Below are 20,896 nucleotides of genomic sequence, written 5' to 3' on the forward strand. Positions count from 1 at the left end.
CATTTCATTTTATTACGAGGCGTGACCAACTGTGATGTGCATCTTGTCCACTAGGGGGTAGTCAAAGTCAAAGGTTGAAAGTTAAAGTAAATCATTGTGGGAACTGCTTGAGTATAACATAGGGGAACAACATAAATATACAAAAACACTAACAACAACAACAAAAAAATCAAAGAAAGAAAGGATTTAAAGGCATGGCAAACAAAGGCATATTTCAAACTTGGAACCGCTTCAGTGAAATGAATTCTTCTATTTACAGAGACCACTGCATTGCACAACAAAAATAAATGTTCAGAAGACATTGAGGGTACATCTCAAGGGTTAACTTCATAAGTAGCTGCATTGTCATTACTGCTGTATATCATTTCCCTCCTGTGCTGTATTTTTTTACGTAGCTCTCCATCAAATGCCTCTATGAAAGAAATACACACTGGTTACACTGTTTAATGCACTGACTGATGGCAGTTCTTACCACTTTTAGGTTTAGATTCCTCTTCAGGAAATACATAGGTGCTGTCCTCTGGTTTGACCACACTGACGGGCACGTTCGTCTTCTTCTGCACTATGGGAAGCACTTTAGCTTGGGGTATAATTTTTGATGTCATTGTGCTAGTGGATTCAGGAACTTGGGGCTTTTCTAGCAAATAACAAAACAGATCAATTAAGGCAGGAAATTATGACGGTGGATTGGATTAGGAATGACAAACAAAAAGTATGTCTAAACAGGAAAAGTGGAAAACTTAAAGGTGCATTATGTAACTTTTTAAGCAGAGAAAGGTTGATATTGGTGCATATTTGACCTTTCAGTGACCCAGCAGCTGTTATCAGTGGTTAACCTGGCACCTTTACTTTCCATTCCGGCGGCCTCTAAGATGCTCCAGAATTGTTTATGGTTTGTTTCGGGTGTCTGGAAGGTTTTGCTGATGGAACCGTTTCCATGGTTACAGTTGTGCTCAATTAAAAAAATGTTGTTGCTATTTTTCAAAGAATATGAAAGATATATATATTTTTTCACTCATAGTTAGTGGTTGTGTGAAGCCATTTGTGCTGGAAAAACAGAGTTTGCTCTTTTTAAGTCATAATGAAAAAATAAAGTAACAAAAATAACCCTGATCACGAGAAATGGGCCGCTTTACCATTAGATTATTACATTATTATTATTATTACAAAATGTTCTCATCAAAGTGTCTTGAATAGGAACACCGTATAGTCTCACTAGCCACAATGCCTCAATACATCACTAATTCTCTTGTCTCAAAAAAATGAACTACCTGATATGAAAGAGTATAATATGGTTAATCTGCCGATCACTAGACAGCATAGACGCTCGAAAACGGTACATTATTTGTGGATAATAATGCATTTGTTTGAAAAAAACAACAACTAGGTGAGATTGGATAATTTCCCAAGGCACACCAGACAATATCTCACGGCACACTAGTGTGCCACGGCACAGTGGTTGAAAAACACTGCATTAGATCACAACTACTCATACATTCAACCCAGAAACCCTAAAAAAACCTAAAACCTGAAAACGTCATAGAGGTCACTAGGATGAAAAGCAAAGGCGCAAAGCTAGCCACTCATACAGCCACTGGGTCACTGAAAGGTCAAATACACATAAAAAGAGATATAAAGTACGTCTAAAATTACAGTTGACGCCGAGTACCACCTGAAGAAGCCCAAGTACCAGCATTGCCTGAATGTTTACAAAAAAAACCCACATAAGACGGCATATGAGCTTACCTAGTTTTGTGTCATAGGGCTCAGAGAGAGTATAGGGTTGAAGGCGGTAGTCCGTTTTCTGAAGAACATAATTGATCACTTCATTTAGAGATGAAACTTTGACCTTGAAATGAAACCAGCGCATGAAAATCATAAAGAATATTATACAATTTTTAAATGTTTCTTTTAAATTTAGTAATGTGAAATTACTGGCGAGTCTAGTTCAATGATGAAGCCTGAATTAGGAATGGAGGTAACTCTGTAGTTCTTCAAGATGGGCCCACTGTAACAACAACGTAAGGTTAATTGACAAAACGATACATCATTTTTTTTGTTTAAAGCCACCCTGCGTTACATTAAAAAACTAAAAGTAATCGCAAAAAAGAAAAAAGAGTAGGTCTCACACACTTCCACAATGGTTTATTTCCGTCCAGTACTACATATAAATCCTGGATATTGTATTGATGACGGGAGAGTTGGTGCACCACACAAGGCCTTCACCCATACGTCCCAAAGATTCTCAGTGAGGTTAAGCTCTGAACTCTGTGGTGGCCAAACCATGTGTGAAAACGATACGACCACCCATTCACAAACCCCTGATGAATCCTGGCATTGTGATCTTGGACTACGGTCGTGCCATCAGGAAAGAAAGAATTCCACTGATGCAATAACCTGGTCGTTCAGTTTATTCAGGTAGACTGATTATTTATTGCTGAACCTTAACCTGACCGACTGTAGTGACCCCGACTCCAGTTCCTTTACATTTTGACTTTGGCATTGTGTTTAATTGTTGGAAAAATAACTCTTCAGACCTGAGTCGTAACTGTGCTGGAAGCGGGATACCATTAGATTGCTACTATAAGGGCGTGTTGCCTCTTTGCTTTAACTACATGTAGCAGAGCAAAGGGTCTAAATATAACTCTTACAAATGCTATAACTTGATATAGAAAATAAGCTCTGTCTGTGTTTGGCAGATCATTCGACTCTTGTTTGCATGTTTTTTTATTTATTCGTTTAATTGGTCGGGGCAGTGCGTGCTGATGAAAACACATGGGTCTCATGTTGCACGAGTTGAGTCGTTTTTGTGTTGTAGAAACATACAGAATAACCTGGAAAGTTCCGCAATGTGGCTTTAAGTTAAATAGTAAAAAGAATAAGATGTAACCTGGTTGTAAGTTGTCTCAGGGTTAAGCCGTAACTGTTGGTCTTGCTGGAAGGGCGGAGGATGATGCTTCCAAATTCAGGATTTTTCTCCAGCATCTGCTCGGCCTCCTGTCGGGACACACTGAAGAAGCACCTGCCATGGGAACAAAGGACTTAAATTCAGGCTTTTTCGGGCTTTTCAAGCGATGACCTGGTTTGACGGGTTAAAGCAGAATCACAGTTTTACAGAAGTGATGTGGCATTTTATGGAAACAAAAGTAAATTAAAAAAGCTTCAATGTGACATATGTAAGTCACTGGAAGTTGGAGAGTTCAACAGACCAAGGATTGTACTAGGACTTGCTCATGCCGCTCATGAACAGTACGGTTGCCTGGTGAAATCTCTGAAATGTTCTTGTTCTTCTTCATATGCCTATCCAGTAATAACAGTCAAACCAGAGAGAACTAGGTCAAATGAAAAGGGCCACTCTCCTTAAAATCTTAATTAGAAATGTTCTTTTTAAAAGGTCGTCATATGTCCTTCATTGAAAATATTGCTAGCCACTTATACACTAAAAATTAAAGCATTCATTCACTCATTTAGTCACTGGTAGTAAACTTCTGATGTAGCCGCAGCTGCCCTGGGTCAACATTTGAAAACGTGGCTGCCATTCAACAACCACCAACTACATATTGTGATTTATAGGTGTTTATCAACACTTACTTCAGAGGCAGCATCAACGTTTTATAGGCAGTTAATTAGACAGACCTGCTCAGTGATGTTGTGTGAAGTATAATAATAAGGTTAAAAGTCCAAAGGTAATCTTACTCTGGCATGCCCTGGTTGGCGGGGCTGTTGAGGAAGGCTGGCCGAGGAGGCAGAGGAGGGTTGGGTCCTGAGGTCGTTCTCTTCTTCTCCTGAGCTAAAATCTCTTGCAACTCCCGAATCTGACCTGGCAGGAGCCGCAGAGCTTTGGGGATTTCTTTCTGCAAAAGTTTGTTATACATGATAAGCATGTGTTCACTTTGTAATCCATTGGATTACATAGCTGAATTTTAACTTTTAATTCTCTGTTTATGTACAGTACTTGAGTTTGGATGTGTTTAACTGGTAGAGCTTTGGAGCCCATCTGCAGTTTATCACAAGCCATTACACAAACAAAAACATACATTTAAAAACAAATCTAGATTGATAAAGTTAAACTGTTAAACTGTGTGTAATGCTGTATCAAAACACAGAATTTCCTCAATTTCAATTGATTTAAAGGGACTATACGGAGTTTAAAAATGTTAAAATTATGTATTTTCCTCCCCCTACATGTTCCAGCCATGTCCTAAGATGCAAAATGAGCCCAGACCTGTTCACCTCAACTGCCTCTAAAATCCTGCACTGTCACTGAAAAACTTGTTACTTCAGGTCCGAATTGCCGTCATGCACGAGCTTAATATAGAAGGTGCAGTTACATGCATGACCAGAGGTGGCAGTAGTGAGTATAAAAATGCCAACTTGCATCTAGCCCCTTTAAGCTTTGGTCATGGACTATCTCAAAAATGATCAATTCAATAAATCAAAATAATCCTGCAGCCCAAATGTCCCGTGACCCGGTCAACATGTAGAATTGACAGTAAAAGCTGATTTGAACTTGAAAATGTACCATACTGTTGGCTGGAGACTTAACCCACATTGCCTGTAGCTGTAACACTGAACACAGTCTGTGTTTTCAAAGATGCACAACTAAACACACATCTGTTAGTTTGCCTAAGGGCAGCAGTGGCTTCAGAACAGCTTTGTGACTGAGAAGTGAATGTATTAGACTGATGTGATCTTTGAGGAAAAAAAAGAGCAAAAGGATGATATATTCTAAAATAATGTTCACAGTGAATGCAGATTCCCATATAATATCTAAGTGAATGAAAATGTTCCTCCATAAATTATATTCATCCCCAATCACTGTTATGATATGTAAAAGAAATACTAAAAACAAGATAGTGCTCTCTTGTAGGCTTGACATTAATTAACTACAGTACGACTCGCCCTCTGCTCCTATTAGTTAAAGTGTTACAGGTGGACAATGCAGTGATTCTGGGATTGTATTTCAGCAACTCCACCAAGAAACTTAAAATGAATGTCCAGACTGGGCTCACTGGGTTCATGGCCTGTATTTGCTAGACAAAGTTATTGATTAAGAAGGTTTATTATGTTGATCATAATCATTGACAAGATTAAGGCCTACATGCAAACACTACAGTACAGCTGACTTTTATGACTTACTGTTTAAGTACTTAGCCTTAGTAGGCACTTTTTCTTACCTTTGCAACAGTAAGGATGTATCCTCTCCACGCTTCCCCTGTGTCTGGATTATCCATCTAACAGCACCACGCATAATAACATTACCCTCAAATAAATCATCTTAAAACAGACAAATAAATATTAGGGGATTAGATCAAGGTGTTTACCTTTAGCTGTACTTCTTTTGTGGATGTGGTAAAGGTGAAGATCGCTGGTGTTTTCTGAACAGGAGAATCCAACTGCATGGACTTCATCTGATCCAGGTCCAGCCTTTCTGAGTACTGATCAATAAAAAAGCTATAAACCGATTGTGTATTCACATCGAAAACATAACCTGCTTGTTATCATTACAATTATTATTATTTTGTTTAATCTAAAGAGGGATTTAATATCATTTATCCTGGTAAACATGACTCTTGTGCATAATTGTATTAACATTATAGTTCATAACGTTTCTTAAAATCTGTCAAAAGGACAATTTCCACTTAATCGAATGAAAACAGCAATATGTAAATGGTAAATAAAATAAAATTCTTACCGTATCTTGAGTGTCGTTTTCATAGAGGAACAACACAGCTCCTCGCAGCTCTCCATAGAACATCTTAAACTCCTAAATAGATACAGATTTTGTTTTATTTTGGTCAAAAGTATGCATCAAATATTTACATTGTAATAAACACACTTCTTCAACACATAACTTATACAAACTGACCCGAAAAGGTATAACTAGTACTCAAACTACATGTATTTGACAACATCTTTAGGTGGAAGAGACGGGGACATCATTTTAGCTCCTCTGTGCAGTTATTCAAGAGTTCGACCCGTTTAACAGAAATGTAAATCTCATGAACAATATGAGTAATATTTCTATCCTCTCTTAAATGTTCTAAGCTGAAAAATCTGATTTACCTTATCTCCAGTGTGCTTCTTCAACAAATGTCCATAGTAATAGAGTGGTAAATCAGTGATTGTAGCTCTCCTTTTGTAGACAACTCTTTTAGTGGCCGCCATCGTGTTGGGCTCAGTGCTGTCAGATCTGAACCCAAACTGAATACTTTAACCAACTTGATGCACTTGGCCCATAAACCTTTGACGGTAAGCAGACCATATCCCTGTTTGAACATTGGAATGGGGAAGCCCAGCAGTGATTTACACAGAAGGAAGCAATTGAAGCTTATTTGGACTTTGAACTTACAATTACAGCAAAAATACAACTGTATAATCCATGCTTTAGTTTTAGTGACATTGACAATTTCATGAATAATTCCTTTATAATTAATTTTGACTAATATTTTGGGACGTGGTCAAGAAATCCCAATATATAACAAACTGTGAAACTTACTTGAATAAAGAGATTACAGGGATGGGTGAAGTGTCTTAAGAACACACCAACAGCCTTCAGAGCCTCCATATGCCCAATAACTGTTGCAGATGATGCTCCTCCTGAATACCAGCGCTAACATCCTTTGCCTTTTTTCAGCCCAGTTCTTCATCATGGGTAGATGATAAAGCAGAGGCGGAGGTGACAAACACCAGGATATCTGCTGCTCATCACTTGCTGTTCCTTCTGGAACAATGTCACACACATGAAAAGATTTAAGTCGTTCTGTGCTAAATCTTATAGTGACTTTGAATGCCTTAAACCAGGAGAGGAACCTGCATGTGAGAATGATTTTTGCTGTGTTGCTGATCAGACAAAACCATATTTGATAGCTTGAAAAAAATACCGAACTTAAATTATTTAATTTAACAGATGTTATTAAATAACAACTGTTATTATATGAATTGTTATAAACCAAACGCGTTTGAAGTTGAAGTAGATCAGAAGTGAAATCTGAAGATTATATTAGGAAACTGCGCGCCCCCTGCTGTTGAATACTGGTTATGTCAAGCCTTAAGTCGACTGTGGTTTAGTTTTGTCAACTGTTGGACTCACCCGTGAGCGCCTCTAACTTCTTTGGACTATCCGGCAACATTTTCAGTGTCTTTCAGTGTGTGACACTCGGGCGCGACCGTTTACGTCTCGTTTGGCTCAGCAACACGGTGAAAATGCTCTAATACTTTCCTGCTGTTTGTTAGCATAAGGCTAACGCTAGCTTCCCACGTGAGGCGTTATGATCATCAGCGGTTTATTAACTTGACATTTTCCGTTTTGAAAATGCGTTAGGACACCTCAATGCTGTCCATATTTCCTTTAAAGATCACACGTACGCTACGCTAATTTTATTTGTAAAATGAAATGAATATGAACAAAGCATACTTTGTTGAAGATTTGGGGTCTTCTTCTGAGGATGAAGATATTGGACATAGATATTGGACGCGGGATCACCCTGCTCAGGTTGATGACTCCCCACCAGCAATGCTGGCTTTCTCCATCACTTCAGGACGAGGTAAACGTGGGGGCCAAAGCCCCGTGCCCGGTACTTGTCAAACAGATGCAGATGTCGGGGAGCAGGGAGACATCAGTGACGGGTCTGTTGAAGAGTGGATGATTCTGGATCAAGAATCAGAGGATGGAGACTCTACCATCCAGCTCAACCTGACCTACTCCAACATCAGCAGCTCCGAGGAAGACTCAGACAGCAAAGGTGAGCAAAACAACTGTTGCATGCAGGCGCTACACCTACCCCAAATAATGTCATTTTAAACTACCAAGTACAGATGACAGCCTAAGGGCCTTTGTCTACGAAAGTCTGATATTGTTATGCTTGACAATAGCCATGCTTAATTAACTTGGATTATACTTCTTCTCTTGACCATAGATGATGAGAATACTTTGCTTCAAGATTCCTGGACAGTCTCAAAAAGAGACAAGGTTTTATATTCCTTTTCCTAGTAATAATATCAGTATTTTAATTTAAAAAAAACAAAATAATGTTTTTTTCCCCCCATTATAGGAACCTGGAGAAGTGTTGTCCATTTGCCGGTACTTTGTCCCTGGTCAGTCACTCGTTTGCTCAGTGTGTAAGAAGACGGGTCACCGTGCCAAAAGCTGCCATATGCAAAGGGTAAATTACACCATTAGAATACGTAATCTTTGCAATTTACTTGCCACAATTTAGATGTGAAGTGCATTTTTAAAATTCATATTCCCTCTTTTTGCTTATAATTCTTAATGTTGACTTTGTATCTTTACAGAAATATCCAGTCTGTGTGCTTTGTGGGATTCAGGGTCACCTTCAAAAGGAGTGCCCAACTCGACCTTGTTCCAGATGTGGTCTGCTTGCGCATGGAGCCAGGGCCTGCGACCGTCCCCCTGTGTGGCACCAACACTGCCAGCGTTGTGGCATAATGGGGCATCTTCTTGATGTAGGCTGGGCTCTAATAGCATTGTGCGAAAGCACATTCTCATCAGTCAACTTTATTTTTTACTTATCTTTGACTTTTTTTTTTTCTTTCAGATCTGCCCAGACACTTGGAGACAATTTCATCACACGGTAAGACAGCAAAGATTTTATATTCACTTTGTGCATTTAGCTGATGACAGAAAATGACTTGGATTCCAGATAAAAATGACTGAGGTTCCCATCAGGAGATGGACGTACCAAACCATGAAACAGAAGAAAAGGCGTGCACGTTGCTACAACTGCTCAAAAAGAGGTCATTATGGCCACGTAAGTGAACTATGTATATCAAACAATATCAAAATATCATATTTCATTTAATATACAATTTAATGTTAATTCTAGGAGTGCCATCTTAAGAGGATGATCAGTGGGACATTTTTCACCCTGCCTTATGTTTGCCACTATGATGGCACTGAAAAAGTCCATCACAGCGGTTCCAGGACTCAAAGCAAAAACATGGGTAGGCAACAATATACTCCACTGGAACAGTAATGATATAAGACTTTACATTCTTGTATCACTTTTTAGGTTCGTTTTGCCAGACACTAAGGTTAGAGATGTTAAAGATCTTTTACCTTTACATGTTTCAGCTGTCATCAAACATGTAAAGGTAAAAGATCTTTAACATCTCTAACCTTAGTGTCTGGCAAAACAAACAGAAAAAGTGATACTAGAATACAAGTAGACACAATGAACGTTACGAAGTTTACTTTACATTCTTGTGGTACACATTACACTTGTGTTATTGAAGATACATTAACATTTAATAACACATTTAGATTCATTTTGCTTTAATGGCATAAAGAGGTCGTCAGTAGTACCATTTATCACAGTATTTTCCTGTGCTAATATATCACACTGTGACAGGCCTGAGTATTACAATTAAAGTAACATATAGTAAATTGTACTGGAACAGTTTCTGAACCATTTGACAGTAATGTTTTCCAGATTGTACTCACTTGACAAAATTATACTGTACAAGTCCAGTCTTGCCATGGCTAGAAAATTGACCTGAGCTGATTCTGATCATGATGAATTTTGAGTACAACCAAAAATGTTTGCATAAAAATATTTCTCAATTTATAATTTCAGAAATGACAAATAAAAATCTAGCTCTGCCTGAGCAACCACAATGTTTTAAATCCTTTGAGGAAGACCAAAAAAGGAACAAGATGAAGCAGAAAGCACAAGCCAGCATGAGGAAGACTTGGCCGGAGCGGCGCAGAGAGAGACAGGAGGTGAAGAGGATGAGGAGGGAAGCCCAGGCACGAAGGGAAGGTGGAGTGTTGGGGCAATGTCGGTATGATCCTGATGGTGACATTTTAGATCCTTTTGGGGTCTGCCATCCCTGGCAGCAGAAAAAAACTTTTCAAAAGATCACCAAAACAGTTTCACGTAACCGAAGAAACAAAAAAAGCAAAGATACTGACTCTGAGCAATGGAAAAAAAGAGAAGAGAAGAAACATGGATTATTCTATCCTCATAAAAAGATGAACACGAGCACTGAAAATATTCTTTCACTGAAAGAAAGGGTGCGCCATAGAAGCAGCTCTCATTCTTGGACTTAATGATAAATGACTTTAATGACTTTATCTGTCAATAAAGTGTGTAACTACAAATTAACTCTTTGTAACGCATCATGAAAACGTTGTGTTTTATTGTTTGTGGATTATTTGTTAACAGATTATTTATTTATTTGACAGGGACATTACACAACAAATGTGTTGCACAGACCAGAGATAGCTACAAGCTAATATTCATCTGTAGTCCTTGGGCAGAGGCAAAGTGACAGCAGGTTTATTCAAGATTCAAGATTTTTTATTTGGTTTGAAATTATGTTTCTCTCATCCTTGATTGTGGAGTGGGGGAGGGGGGAGAGGGGTGGGAGGGAGTTCAGGGAGTTCAGCTTCCTGATGGCCCTGTGTACGAAACTGTTCCTCAGTCGACTGGAACTGACCCGTAGATTCCGCAGTCTCCTCTCTGAAGGCATAACCTTGAAGAGACTGATGGGTGCGAAGGGTCCCTGGTCCCATCTCTTTAATAGAGGGGAGAGGGGCTCCGCAGATCTTCTCCGCTGCTCTCACGATGCGCTGGAGGCTCCTTCCTCCTATCGTCCCTCTGTAGAAGTTGCAAATAATAGAGGCTGGGACTCTGGCTCTTCTCAACTTGCGGAGAAAGTAGGGACGCTGATTACTTTTCTTGACCAGTGATGTAGTGTGCATGGTCCAGGAGAGCTTCTCTGTGATGTGCACACCAGTGGACAATGAGCATTCTTACTTCAGTCCATTCACAATATCAAACACGGATAAAGCATCAGAAAAAGGATCAACTCAAGAAACATTCAAATGCAATATTTACAGTATTTACAATAGAGTTCGGGAATGTGATGTCATATCGCCGGGCATTATGGGATTAGCAGCAATTGCAAACTAATGGAGATTTTAAAAGTTAACATACTGGAGTTATTGTTCACATTAGTTGTTAGATATATTTACCAGCAGTAACTTAGCTTTTTTCTCCACTTTTTAACATTAGTGTGTGGAAATGTCTGCTAACAGCTGCGGATCTATGGAATTTCCCGCACTCTTGCAGTTTTATTTACTTTTTTTTTTTTGGCCTTACATTTTTAACAATACTCCGACCAACCAGTTTTGTGCAAATGGACACAAATCTGACCGTCTCTCAAACCACTTCTCCAGGTTAAGTTTAAACTGTTGCAAAGTGCTGCTCTCTCGAACAGTTTATGGCAGCGAGTTCAACATCCCTGCAGCTTTTCCAGAGAAAGCAATTCAAAGACAAAACAAAGTTCACACAACAGTGCTCTGGAGGAGGCTCGCGTTGTTCTACGTCCTGCCTCTTCACATTTGATAAGGTCGGAGAAACCCATGTATGTGAGCAGGAGGGAAAGGCGCTGTTTCTTTATAGTATTTATGGAACGACGCTCCTGAATTATTAATGAGCCAAGCAGCTGCCCGCAGTTTGTCAGGCCAATGTAGTCGATCAACGAGCGGAGTCCCTGTAACAGTAATGTTTAATTGATCAGAAAAACGAATCTAATTGTTACTAGAATACACGTTTTAAGATAAGGGTTAATACCTCACGTAAAGAGGGTGTAGTTGTTCCTCTCCTCGACGCCGATGCCAGAGTGTCAGACTTACACATTTCGGTGATCGATTATTGCTGTCTTGCACCGTCGTGAAACTCCCATTGATTGATCTTCACTACACTCCCCGCTGACCGGAGAAAACAGTCGACAGCGAAAGCGAGAGGGGATTTAAATCGGGACGCATCTCCTTCGTGTTAAATGACGGCAAAGGTAGCCATATGCATCGCTCTTTTCGTGTGTAATGAGAGGTCGATTGAACTCGCTCCGTATTAGAGAGACTCCGCGCCGTTAGCTCTTTTTGCGATGTCGGCTCTGGACTTGTTTTCCTGCGTTATCCAGCTTCCTGTTAGCTCTGGGCTCGGTGCAAAATCCAAAATATGCTAATGAACGAGTAGGTTCAGTCGACACAAAGAGGTGTAACTTGGGGAAAGCGTATTGTTGTGTATAATTCCACAATATCGGAACATTATCTTTTGTAGATGTGTTTAAACAGCGGCAGTGTAGAGCAGCTGGTTATTAGTTTGCTACCACCGGAGAGCTAGCCATCTTGCTTGTTGAAATTTTCTAATTTGGTTAAAAATAGCTCTTAGTTACGCCAGCGATAGTAAATATTACGTTTTAGTTTGTAATGCGTGTTTTGTATCGGCTTTTGTGTTAAATATGTGTTTAGGGAGAAGCTAGCTCAAATTGATTGAAGTTTTGATCAGTCTCAACAATTGCCTGTTATGGCTTATTACTGAGCTCTTATCTCGCAGTGTATTAATGATAGTGTTGCATTGGCGAAAGTAGCTTGTTATGTGCGCGCACGGCAGATAAAGAGAGTGTGTGCGGATGAGCCTGTGGTGTGTTGGCTGGTGCAGCTGATGCATGTGTTGCGCTCTTGTCTAATTAAAGCGAGCGTGTTTGCTAAATGAGACCGCCCTGTGTACCTAGCCATCCGAGGTAACTAGGAGGATAGGGAGACAAATAGAAGAAGAGCTGGTCCTGCGTGTGTCAAAAGGCTGATCCCCCCATAACGCCTCCCTGCCCCACCGCCCTGTTCCCGGCCATGGACCCCCCCAGGACGCGCTCGCGGTCCCGCTCAGGCTTCTATCACTTCGGTCTGAACGGTGTGAACAGCGGTGGGAACTCTGCGGGTAATGGGGGCCTGATGAACGCCAGTGGGGGAGTGAACTACCCGCAGCAGAGTAATCCCGGCTGGGCGTCTCATCATCACGGCCGCAGTCACCTGGAGAGCCAGCAGCACGCACAGGGGAGCTATCTGTCAGCGGGAACGCAACGCCACTCGTCCCATGGACCCCACAGACATCATCCCGGTGCAGGTGAGCTTCTGTAAACAGGGGCCCCAGCCCTGTAGGTACAGTCATAACGGATACTGCCTCGGGGAGGGTGAGGTAGAGCCGCTTGACAGGCTTAGCCTACCTCTGCTGACTGAACACAGGCACTTTCTTTAACAAAGCTTCCAGTGATCATTAGCACAAATGATCCAACAATGCACACTCACTGTCGGGCTGGGCGATATGGACCAAAACTCACTGTAGGGCTGGGCGATATGGACCAAAACTCACTGTAGGGCTGGGCGATATGGACCAAAACTCACTGTCGGGCTGGGCGATATGGACCAAAACTCACTGTAGGGCTGGGCGATATGGACCAAAAGTCATATCCCGATATATTTAGGTTGAATAATCATATACGATATATTTCCCGATTAGGGCTGCAACTAACGATTATTTTGGTAATTGATTAATATACCGATTATTTTTACGATTAATCGCTAGGCTGTGAATGGTGTATGAAAAATGTATTTTTTCATTTATTTTTAATCACATAAAGCTAAAGTGGCATCTCTTGAGGACATGTTGATGGAGTAAACTTAAACTGTGTTGTAAAGTGTTTTTGTAGGGCCAGTTCTGCTTTATTAATTGGATGAGACACAGACAGATATCTATGAAATGTTCAATGTACAAAACTCTACAGACCCTAACTTGAAAAACAAAGTAGGTTTCCATCAAAAATAAAAAAATGTTCATGTAATTTTTGCTCCTTTTAAGTCTGTGTTTACTAGAAAACAATTAATCGATTACTAAAATAGTTGACAACTATTTCAATAATCGATTAGTGGTCGATTAATCGATTAGTTGTTTCAGCCCTAATCCCGATATTTTTTCTGCAAAGTGACAGCTGTGAAATGAAATGTTAAGTCAAAGTCAAAGCTAAATACGAGTAGTTTTATTGAAAACTCACTATAACATGTAGACATGAACACTGCATAACAAAGCTTTAAATACATCTTTTTTCTGATGGCAGCATTTATACATAAAGAGACAACAAAATAAAGTGCTCAGTTTAAGATAAACTGTTTTAAACATCAGCTTGAGATTACCTGTTTCTTTATGGTAACTTAATAGCTTATCTGAATGTGAAATATCACGATATACACAATATGGTCAAAGTCCATATCTCATTTAAAAATATATCGATATATCGCCCAGTCCTAACTCACTGCATGAAAAATACTCAAATAGGAACGTAACTTATGAGTGTCGTCCTGTACAGTGTTACAGTGTATTTAGTCACCAATCAAGACTTATTAATCTGGAATGCATTGATGGATAGAAGATGAGCAATACATCAGGCTTCTTCTTCATCACGTAGTCTTCTTGGATTTCAAAACTCTTGTAAATTGACCAGGGTTTCCGCGGGGCATAAACAAAAGTATTACATTTAAATTTCTTGGGAAATAATGATATTGCTCACGTATTTCTACTGCATATGGCTGTCGAAAACGTAAAGAAAAGATGGTCCAAAGCGCGTTCAGCTGCAGTTGCTGTAATTGTGCGCTTCAGGTTTCCCGTTTGATGAAATGTCATAAAATATAAGAAATCAAATATGCACGGATTTTTTTTTAATTGTGGCATTAACAAGTGAATTTCTCCACTGTGAGATTATCTTAAAGGCTTATCTAAAAAGTATAGTATTGGCTGCTGCCTGTATAAACCCTGATTTTGACCTCTACTCTACAGTTTGCCGTGATAAACTGTTTTTTACAAGCGGCCATGCTTGAAGGTAGCAAGGTTGTATCCTCCCGCAGAACCCGTTCCTGATCTCAACTCCCTCGCCTTCAATCTAGGGCTGACTATTGTCAACAACTTTACTACATATTATGTGTCACGATACAATTCCCATAATCCAACACATATCTCTATCTTAAGAAAAATAATGTCTTTAACAAGCTGAATAAGGCTCAGATAGTTGAGCCCTATAATTAATATGTAGTAGGGAGTATTTATCATTAGCAGGGTACTTTCCCAAGGGAAGGGAGTAGACCCTCCAGTTCAAGTTATGGTCAATTAAACAGAGTATGTAGTTTTCTGTATGTTGGGCTTCTGCTGGCTAGTCCGTTCACTGTCTCCTCTATTCTGTAAAGCCACTGGCGGGGTGTCTTTGAGCTGTCACTATCAGCAGACTTCACATGGCTCTGGAGTGGTGTCGCAAAGACAAGAAAGGGGAGTGGGTAGCTTTCAGATCTGTCTTTTTTTTTTTCTGAGGAGAGAAAAGGGCTGGACGCACAATTGATGCACAAACACAAAGATGCTTGCATGAGAGTTGGTGCCCTGCTTTTGTTGATTAAAGGTTTTTGGGGACTGCTAAGGGGGGAGTGGAGTCAGATGAGTTCAAGGACATTCCTTTTGGGCTGCATTGTCAAGGCCACATGATGTGCCCAGATTGCACATATGGTACCTAATATGCCTCTTATGTTGCACCAAGTTATGTATGCTGTAGAAACTTTGTATCAAATTGGCTTTTACTCTCTTGTGAGACAGAAATCAAAGCTAGACAGCTGCACTGTTGGTGGTGTAGAGTTTCTGTTGATTTAGCGAGCATCTGTCCATGTGTCTTGTGATGCTGTTCTGAGTCCCATCTGATCTGATATGCTTCCCTTCTCTTTGGCCTCCAGGAGGAGTGTTACATTTTCATCCAGATAATATGTACAGCGAGGACCGGGACAAGGTAAGTATGAAATATGAACACACTGGCTTCATCTGGTTTGGTTTCTGCTTAGAATCAGAGGCTGTTGTAAACGGTGTGGCTAGTGGTTCTTGTGTTGTTCTCAACCTGTGTAGATGGATGACAGCCCGAGCCCCAAAAGGCAGCGTCTCTCTCAGCAGTCCATGTTGGATCTGAGCTCTGGCCCCGCCTCCACCCCTTCTTCCCCCATGCGCCCCTGGGAGCTGCCCCCAAGCCGCAGACCTCATCCTCACTACATGCCAGAGAGATGCCACACGCCTGTTCGCAACCGCCGCAGGTACATATATCGACGCACATTCACACGGACACGGCACATTTTATATGCCTCGATTTGACATAACTTGTTCTGCCTATTCCGTCTCTCTTCTAGCCCTCCAATGAGGCGTCAGCGCAATCGAAGAGACCGCATGATTCGACACCACCATCACAGCCACAACAGTCACCATCATTACCACGGAAACAACAGCCACCACCACCACATGCACCCCCACCATGGCCCCCACCACGCCCCCCACCACGGTTCCTCCTCTGCACATCAGGATGAGAACTACCGTCACCCAGCCCCTCCTCAAGGCTACCTCCCCTACAGCCAGCTGCCGCCTCGAGGGCCCGGCCATGATGACCGACCCGGGTACCACCCTCCAAACCCATCTCCGAGACCCTTGCACCAGTCTCCAAACATCTCTCCCAGACTTCTGCACCCACACTCGCACCCATCCCAGCAGCAGAGCAGTGTCGTCCTGGACCTCCATGAACAGGTACAATATTTAATTGTGTTTTTTATTTAATTGTGTAATTGTGTTTTTTAGCTAAAATATGTTATAACATATCGATATGACTAGTTTTGTGAGGCACTAATTTTAATATTAGTCCAGCTAATACGAATTGTCTTCTTGCCGTCATGGAGCCAACAAACACATTTATAGATTAAAGTTCCTGCGGATCAAACAACTAGTCTTTGGTCCAGAAAAAAAGGTCGTCTTGATCTGGAGTCCCGGACCATTGTCTGGTTCTGTGTTGCATAAAAGTGATTGTGGGACTTTAGGATTAAATCCAAAAAGACAAAATGTGAAATGAGCAAAACAAGTAGAGGACAGAGTGGTTTAAAAATACAGTAAACTAGGCTTGTGCTTTTCTTCAGCTGCAGCAGCTGACTTCTGCACATGCCTCTCGCTTTCCTCCAAGGTTAACTAATCCATGAGAAAGCAATTTAGTATTGGTCGCAAAACCACCTACTGCATGTTAATATAGTTGATGTTACCGTGATAGTAATATCAATATTTGTCTCTTTTGTATGTACATAGATCAGACTGAAATAGGTATTTGCTCTCGGTTGAGCCACCTCCAGGAAAAGTCTGATAGTCTGGACTTTAGGGGCACGGTGAGAAACATAAAGTTACTTCCTAAGTCTGAACCTTGGTGCAGACTTTCAGATGTAAAAGTGCCCTCATGAAAATTGTTGGATAGATTTAACATGTGTAAAAAAATCTTAACATTTTGTGAATGTTATGCTTCTGAAGATGCCCCCATATTTAAATCCCACATTGAAAACGGTCAGCTGTGATTCACTTTCAATGGCTCCACTGTTTTCTTGGGGATGATCTGTAACCAAAATATTTACTCAAGTAAGAGTAACAATACTTTTAAAATAATTGTACTGAAGTTGAAGTAAGAAGTAGTGAGAAAAAAGTCGCAGGAAGGACCAATGCCCGAAACGTTACATACTGTATGGTGTGTAAGTAATATATACTTTTTGGGAGCTACATAGTTGTGCGGACACCTTTTTTCTCATCCTTGTGTTCTACTTTGATCCTGCACACTTATTCAGACTGGATGTGCGTGTTTTTTGTTTTTCTAATACTGAAGTAAAAAGTAGTGACACAAATATTAAAACATTTTTGAGCCAAGAAGTCAGATTTACTTGTCAGAAGCATTTCCCAGAAAATGCTTGAAAAAATATTAAAAACATAAATAATAATATATTACACCAGCCATTCCCAAAGTCCAGAACATCGTGGCTCCCTTACCGATCTGAAAATCTCCGTTTCAAAGGAATTTGTCATGATTTTAGTACTAAAATTACATAAAAAGCGACATCTAGCAATGACTGTAGGTTATATACTGGTTTAAACTTGTATAATGGAGCAAAGAAAATTAATTTTTCCTTTCAAAATATATATTTTTCCAATGTACTTGGGAACCGCTGTATTACACAATACAGTTCCTGCATCTATTTTATATCAAAATTGAAACGTTTGCCACTTTAAGGTTTGCTCTCAGTGAAACAAGTCATGTTATTACTCAAGGAGTACAGATACTTCATTATAATATTACATGTATGATTAAACTACTCTAAGATGTACAGTTATTTAAAAAGTTCATTCAGTACATGCACTTGAGTAAATGTAACAGAGTACCACCCGATGTAACAGTAGCTGCTCTCAAACAATAACATGGGCTTTGTGTTGTTCATATTCAGGGATCCGCCCCAGGACCGTACCCTGTGTCTCCTCCCGGCGCACCTCCTGGCCTGCCGCCTCGTTCTGCCCCGCAGCAGATCCCAGCATGCTCTGTGGTCTTCAGCGGACAGCACTATCCCGTCTGCAGTGTCCCTCCTCCTGTGAGTGACCAGTGGGAACATTATAGAACTGTGAAATCAAGATGTTTATTTACTTCCCTTTTCTCTCTTGAAAAGGTCCTTCAGACTTGTTCAGTGCAACATTTACCGATGCCCTATCCATTCCCGTCACTGCTGTCCAGCGATCCTACCTTCCTTCTTCCCCCGCACCTGCCCCACGCTCCAGCTCATCTGCCCCACCATGCAGCACACCTGCCCCAGCCTGGGCAGTTTGGGCCATATCCAGCACAACAGGCCCGATCCGTAAGTGCTTTTGTGAACCTGTATATCTTTTTCGGTGAGACAGGGTTTATAGCTGACTGTCACTTGCAGCCTTTACAGAGAATAGAGAACGACGTGGAGCTGCTTGGAGAGCACCTGTCTCTGGGGGCAGGTCTCCACTACCCACCTGCAACTCACCCAACTCTGACACCACACCCCACCCAGCTTCACTTCCTGTCACATGACCCCCTTCCACAGGAGTTCTTTGGAGTGGTGAGTTTCTTCATCGTGTTTTTAATTTTGTGTGAGGTTGCCTCTTGTCATGACCCGAGTGTGCTACTTCTTTCTACCCAGTCCTACCCCAATTTCATCCAACGGCGAATCCCAGGTCGACGATATCGTTCGCAACAACCACTGCCACCATCGCCTTACCACCCGAGCCTTCTGCCTTACTTTCTGTAAGTCATACCAGCCATTCTAGTTTTTTCCTCATTTCAGTTCATTTTCACAATTAAGAACTAATGTTTTTGCAGTTCAATGCTGCCAGTCCAGCCAACAGGCCCCGCAATCAGCCTCGAACTGGATGTTGATGATGGAGAAGTGGAGAACTATGAGGTGATTTTTGTTTTTATGTTTTTGCTCAGAAATGATTGATGTACATATAAATAATACCTGCTGGTCTCCTCTAGGCCCTCTTAAACCTGGCCGAGCGGCTGGGAGAGGCTAAACTCCGTGGGCTGACCAAGGGAGACATTGAACAGCTTCCTTCTTACCGTTTCAACCCCAATAACCATCAATCTGAACAAACACTGTACGTATCATTCAGTTTCTCCATGATTATTCAAACCTGCATTGTCTGACGAAGCACAAACCTCTCTTGTTGTAGGTGTGTGGTGTGCATGAGTGATTTCGAGTCTCGTCAGCTACTTCGAGTCTTGCCCTGCAGCCATGAATTCCATGGGAAGTGTGTGGACAAGTGGCTGAGAGTAAGCAAATTGATTTTGATGAAATATTTTTCACTATACTAATAGATTTAAAATGATAGACAATAGTTTCATAAAATAGCAGTCTCTTCTGTCAGTTCGTAGCTCCCAGAATTTAAAAAGCTACTACAAAGATATAGAAGAATAAATACTGATTATATTGTAATTTAAAAATGTGTCCTACTATATTTTTTTCTGGGGGTGATCTAAAATATGATGTGGGCCTCTTTTTGTCTTGACCTCAGGCTAACAGGACGTGTCCCATTTGTCGAGCTGATGCTTCAGAAGTACAGAGAGACTCAGAGTGACCACAAGAGGGAGCCACTCACTTGTTACATGTCAGAGACCTTCAGCACTGCCGGTTACTTGTCTGTTGACATGAGCTCTTCTCACTCTTCGCTCATGCCCTTTGTGCAGCACTTTCCATTTTCATTGTTGTTTATTTTCCTTCATACGTTTTGTCTCTTTTCTTGTGTCATGTTTGACTGTCCTTAGTGGCACAATTTTGTGTGTGCATCTTTTGTGTCTCCTTTTGGTTAACTCCTTCTGCAGTCCTCACTGTTAGCAGTGTGTGAGTACATCTGCATGCACCACTAATGTGGAGCTCCAAGTGGGACGTCCCTTTGATGCAGGCTGTGGTACTGACGTATGTGTGAGGTGTAAGTGTTGGAGCATGAGTTTTGTTTACTTCCTGTTTGAATGCACTGTATGGGAGATATTGAGTGAAATGGTTCCATCATTTTGACACTAAGGGTCCATGTTGCCGCTCTTATTATTATTATTATTATTATTATTATTATTATTATTATTATTATTATTATTATTATCATTATCATTATTATTATTATCATCATCAACCTTACACATGAATGTTTTTCTACCTGACCGTGACCTCATCATTCCTTGGTGTTTTGCCGTTTCATTTAAAGCGCTCCATGCCACTAAAAAGCACATTATAGACTTCTTTTCTTGTGGGTTCTTGACAAAAAATAATTTTGTCTGTGATTTTTGCAGTGGCACAAGTGTTACATGTAAACAAATATATATATATATATATATATACAAAACTGTATAAATCTATGAACTGTATACTAAATAAAATGCTTGTTAAGAACTTTCATCATTGTGTCTGTATTGTCCAGTTTGAGGTAGTGCCCCAGTGATGATGTAAGTTGTAATGGCTGCAGATTTCACTGGAAGTTGTTTCCTCCAGCACCCACCATGACATATCTGGATGTCCCTAATCTTTGGCAATAATGTTAGTTTACACTCTTGCTCTCTTTTTAGTAAGATCCATTTGCCTGAAGGCCTATTGCAAGTTCCCTCAAATCAAATGGTTGAAATGATACATACGTTAGGAACTCCATCCATCCATCCATTTTCTTCCGCTTTATCCGGGGCCGGGTTGCGGGGGCAGCAGCCTCAGCAGAGA

The 20,896-nt window shown here is 40.7% G+C and overlaps 3 protein-coding genes across 5 annotated transcripts; 2 read left to right on the forward strand and 1 right to left on the reverse strand.

The window, feature by feature from the left end:
• Positions 1–12: 12 nt before the first annotated feature.
• On the reverse strand, positions 13–6,180 carry LOC306963559 (signal-transducing adaptor protein 1-like; the record flags this gene model as incomplete). The annotated part of the gene is made up of 10 exons (XM_079557133.1): positions 6,067–6,180; positions 5,696–5,767; positions 5,325–5,438; positions 5,178–5,234; positions 3,697–3,854; positions 2,891–3,022; positions 1,936–2,008; positions 1,747–1,849; positions 473–637; positions 13–50 (listed from the first exon to the last, which is right to left on the reverse strand). Exons 1-10 carry the CDS (start codon positions 6,166–6,168, stop codon positions 13–15), a joined length of 1,014 nt encoding a protein of 337 aa, XP_079413259.1. The 5' UTR covers positions 6,169–6,180.
• An 868-nt stretch (positions 6,181–7,048) lies between these two features.
• On the forward strand, positions 7,049–10,081 carry LOC306962832 (zinc finger CCHC domain-containing protein 7-like). Its single transcript, XM_079556140.1, has 8 exons — positions 7,049–7,745; positions 7,920–7,972; positions 8,055–8,165; positions 8,296–8,466; positions 8,559–8,594; positions 8,664–8,771; positions 8,847–8,964; positions 9,597–10,081. The coding sequence occupies exons 1-8, from the start codon at positions 7,397–7,399 to the stop codon at positions 10,070–10,072; spliced, it is 1,422 nt and encodes a 473-aa protein (XP_079412266.1). The 5' UTR covers positions 7,049–7,396; the 3' UTR covers positions 10,073–10,081.
• Positions 10,082–11,719: 1,638 nt separating this feature from the next.
• LOC306963716 (E3 ubiquitin-protein ligase RNF38-like) lies at positions 11,720–20,257 on the forward strand. Of its 3 annotated transcripts, none has more exons than XM_079557356.1 (13): positions 11,720–11,820; positions 12,561–12,932; positions 15,572–15,624; positions 15,738–15,919; positions 16,013–16,400; positions 18,122–18,262; positions 18,338–18,523; positions 18,593–18,754; positions 18,836–18,939; positions 19,015–19,096; positions 19,171–19,292; positions 19,368–19,467; positions 19,710–20,257. In XM_079557356.1, exons 2-13 carry the CDS (start codon positions 12,659–12,661, stop codon positions 19,770–19,772), a joined length of 1,857 nt encoding a protein of 618 aa, XP_079413482.1. In that variant the 5' UTR covers positions 11,720–11,820; positions 12,561–12,658; the 3' UTR covers positions 19,773–20,257. The 3 variants fall into 3 exon arrangements, with proteins under 3 accessions (XP_079413482.1, XP_079413480.1, XP_079413481.1); XM_079557355.1 differs by having other exon boundaries at positions 11,739–11,820; positions 12,553–12,932; XM_079557354.1 differs by having other exon boundaries at positions 11,720–12,932.
• Positions 20,258–20,896: the final 639 nt, after the last annotated feature.

Source organism: Gobius niger (assembly GCF_951799975.1).
Source record: "Gobius niger genome assembly, chromosome: 5".
Lineage (NCBI taxonomy): Eukaryota > Metazoa > Chordata > Actinopteri > Gobiiformes > Gobiidae > Gobius > Gobius niger.

What these genes read in the sequence shown, in the direction of transcription:
- LOC306962832 (XM_079556140.1), top strand. Translation starts at nt 7,397, where the DNA reads ATGAATATGAACAAAGCATACTTTGTTGAAGATTTGGGGTCTTCTTCT. An exon ending in GGAAGACTCAGACAGCAAAG is followed by an intron (nt 7,746 to 7,919) that starts GTGAGCAAAACA and finishes TCTTGACCATAG; the next exon opens with ATGATGAGAATACTTTGCTT. An exon ending in AAAGCTGCCATATGCAAAGG is followed by an intron (nt 8,166 to 8,295) that starts GTAAATTACACC and finishes GTATCTTTACAG; the next exon opens with AAATATCCAGTCTGTGTGCT.
- LOC306963716 (XM_079557354.1), top strand. Translation starts at nt 12,659, where the DNA reads ATGGACCCCCCCAGGACGCGCTCGCGGTCCCGCTCAGGCTTCTATCAC. An exon ending in CCTGTTCGCAACCGCCGCAG is followed by an intron (nt 15,920 to 16,012) that starts GTACATATATCG and finishes TCTCTCTTCTAG; the next exon opens with CCCTCCAATGAGGCGTCAGC. An exon ending in CAGCACAACAGGCCCGATCC is followed by an intron (nt 18,524 to 18,592) that starts GTAAGTGCTTTT and finishes TGTCACTTGCAG; the next exon opens with CCTTTACAGAGAATAGAGAA.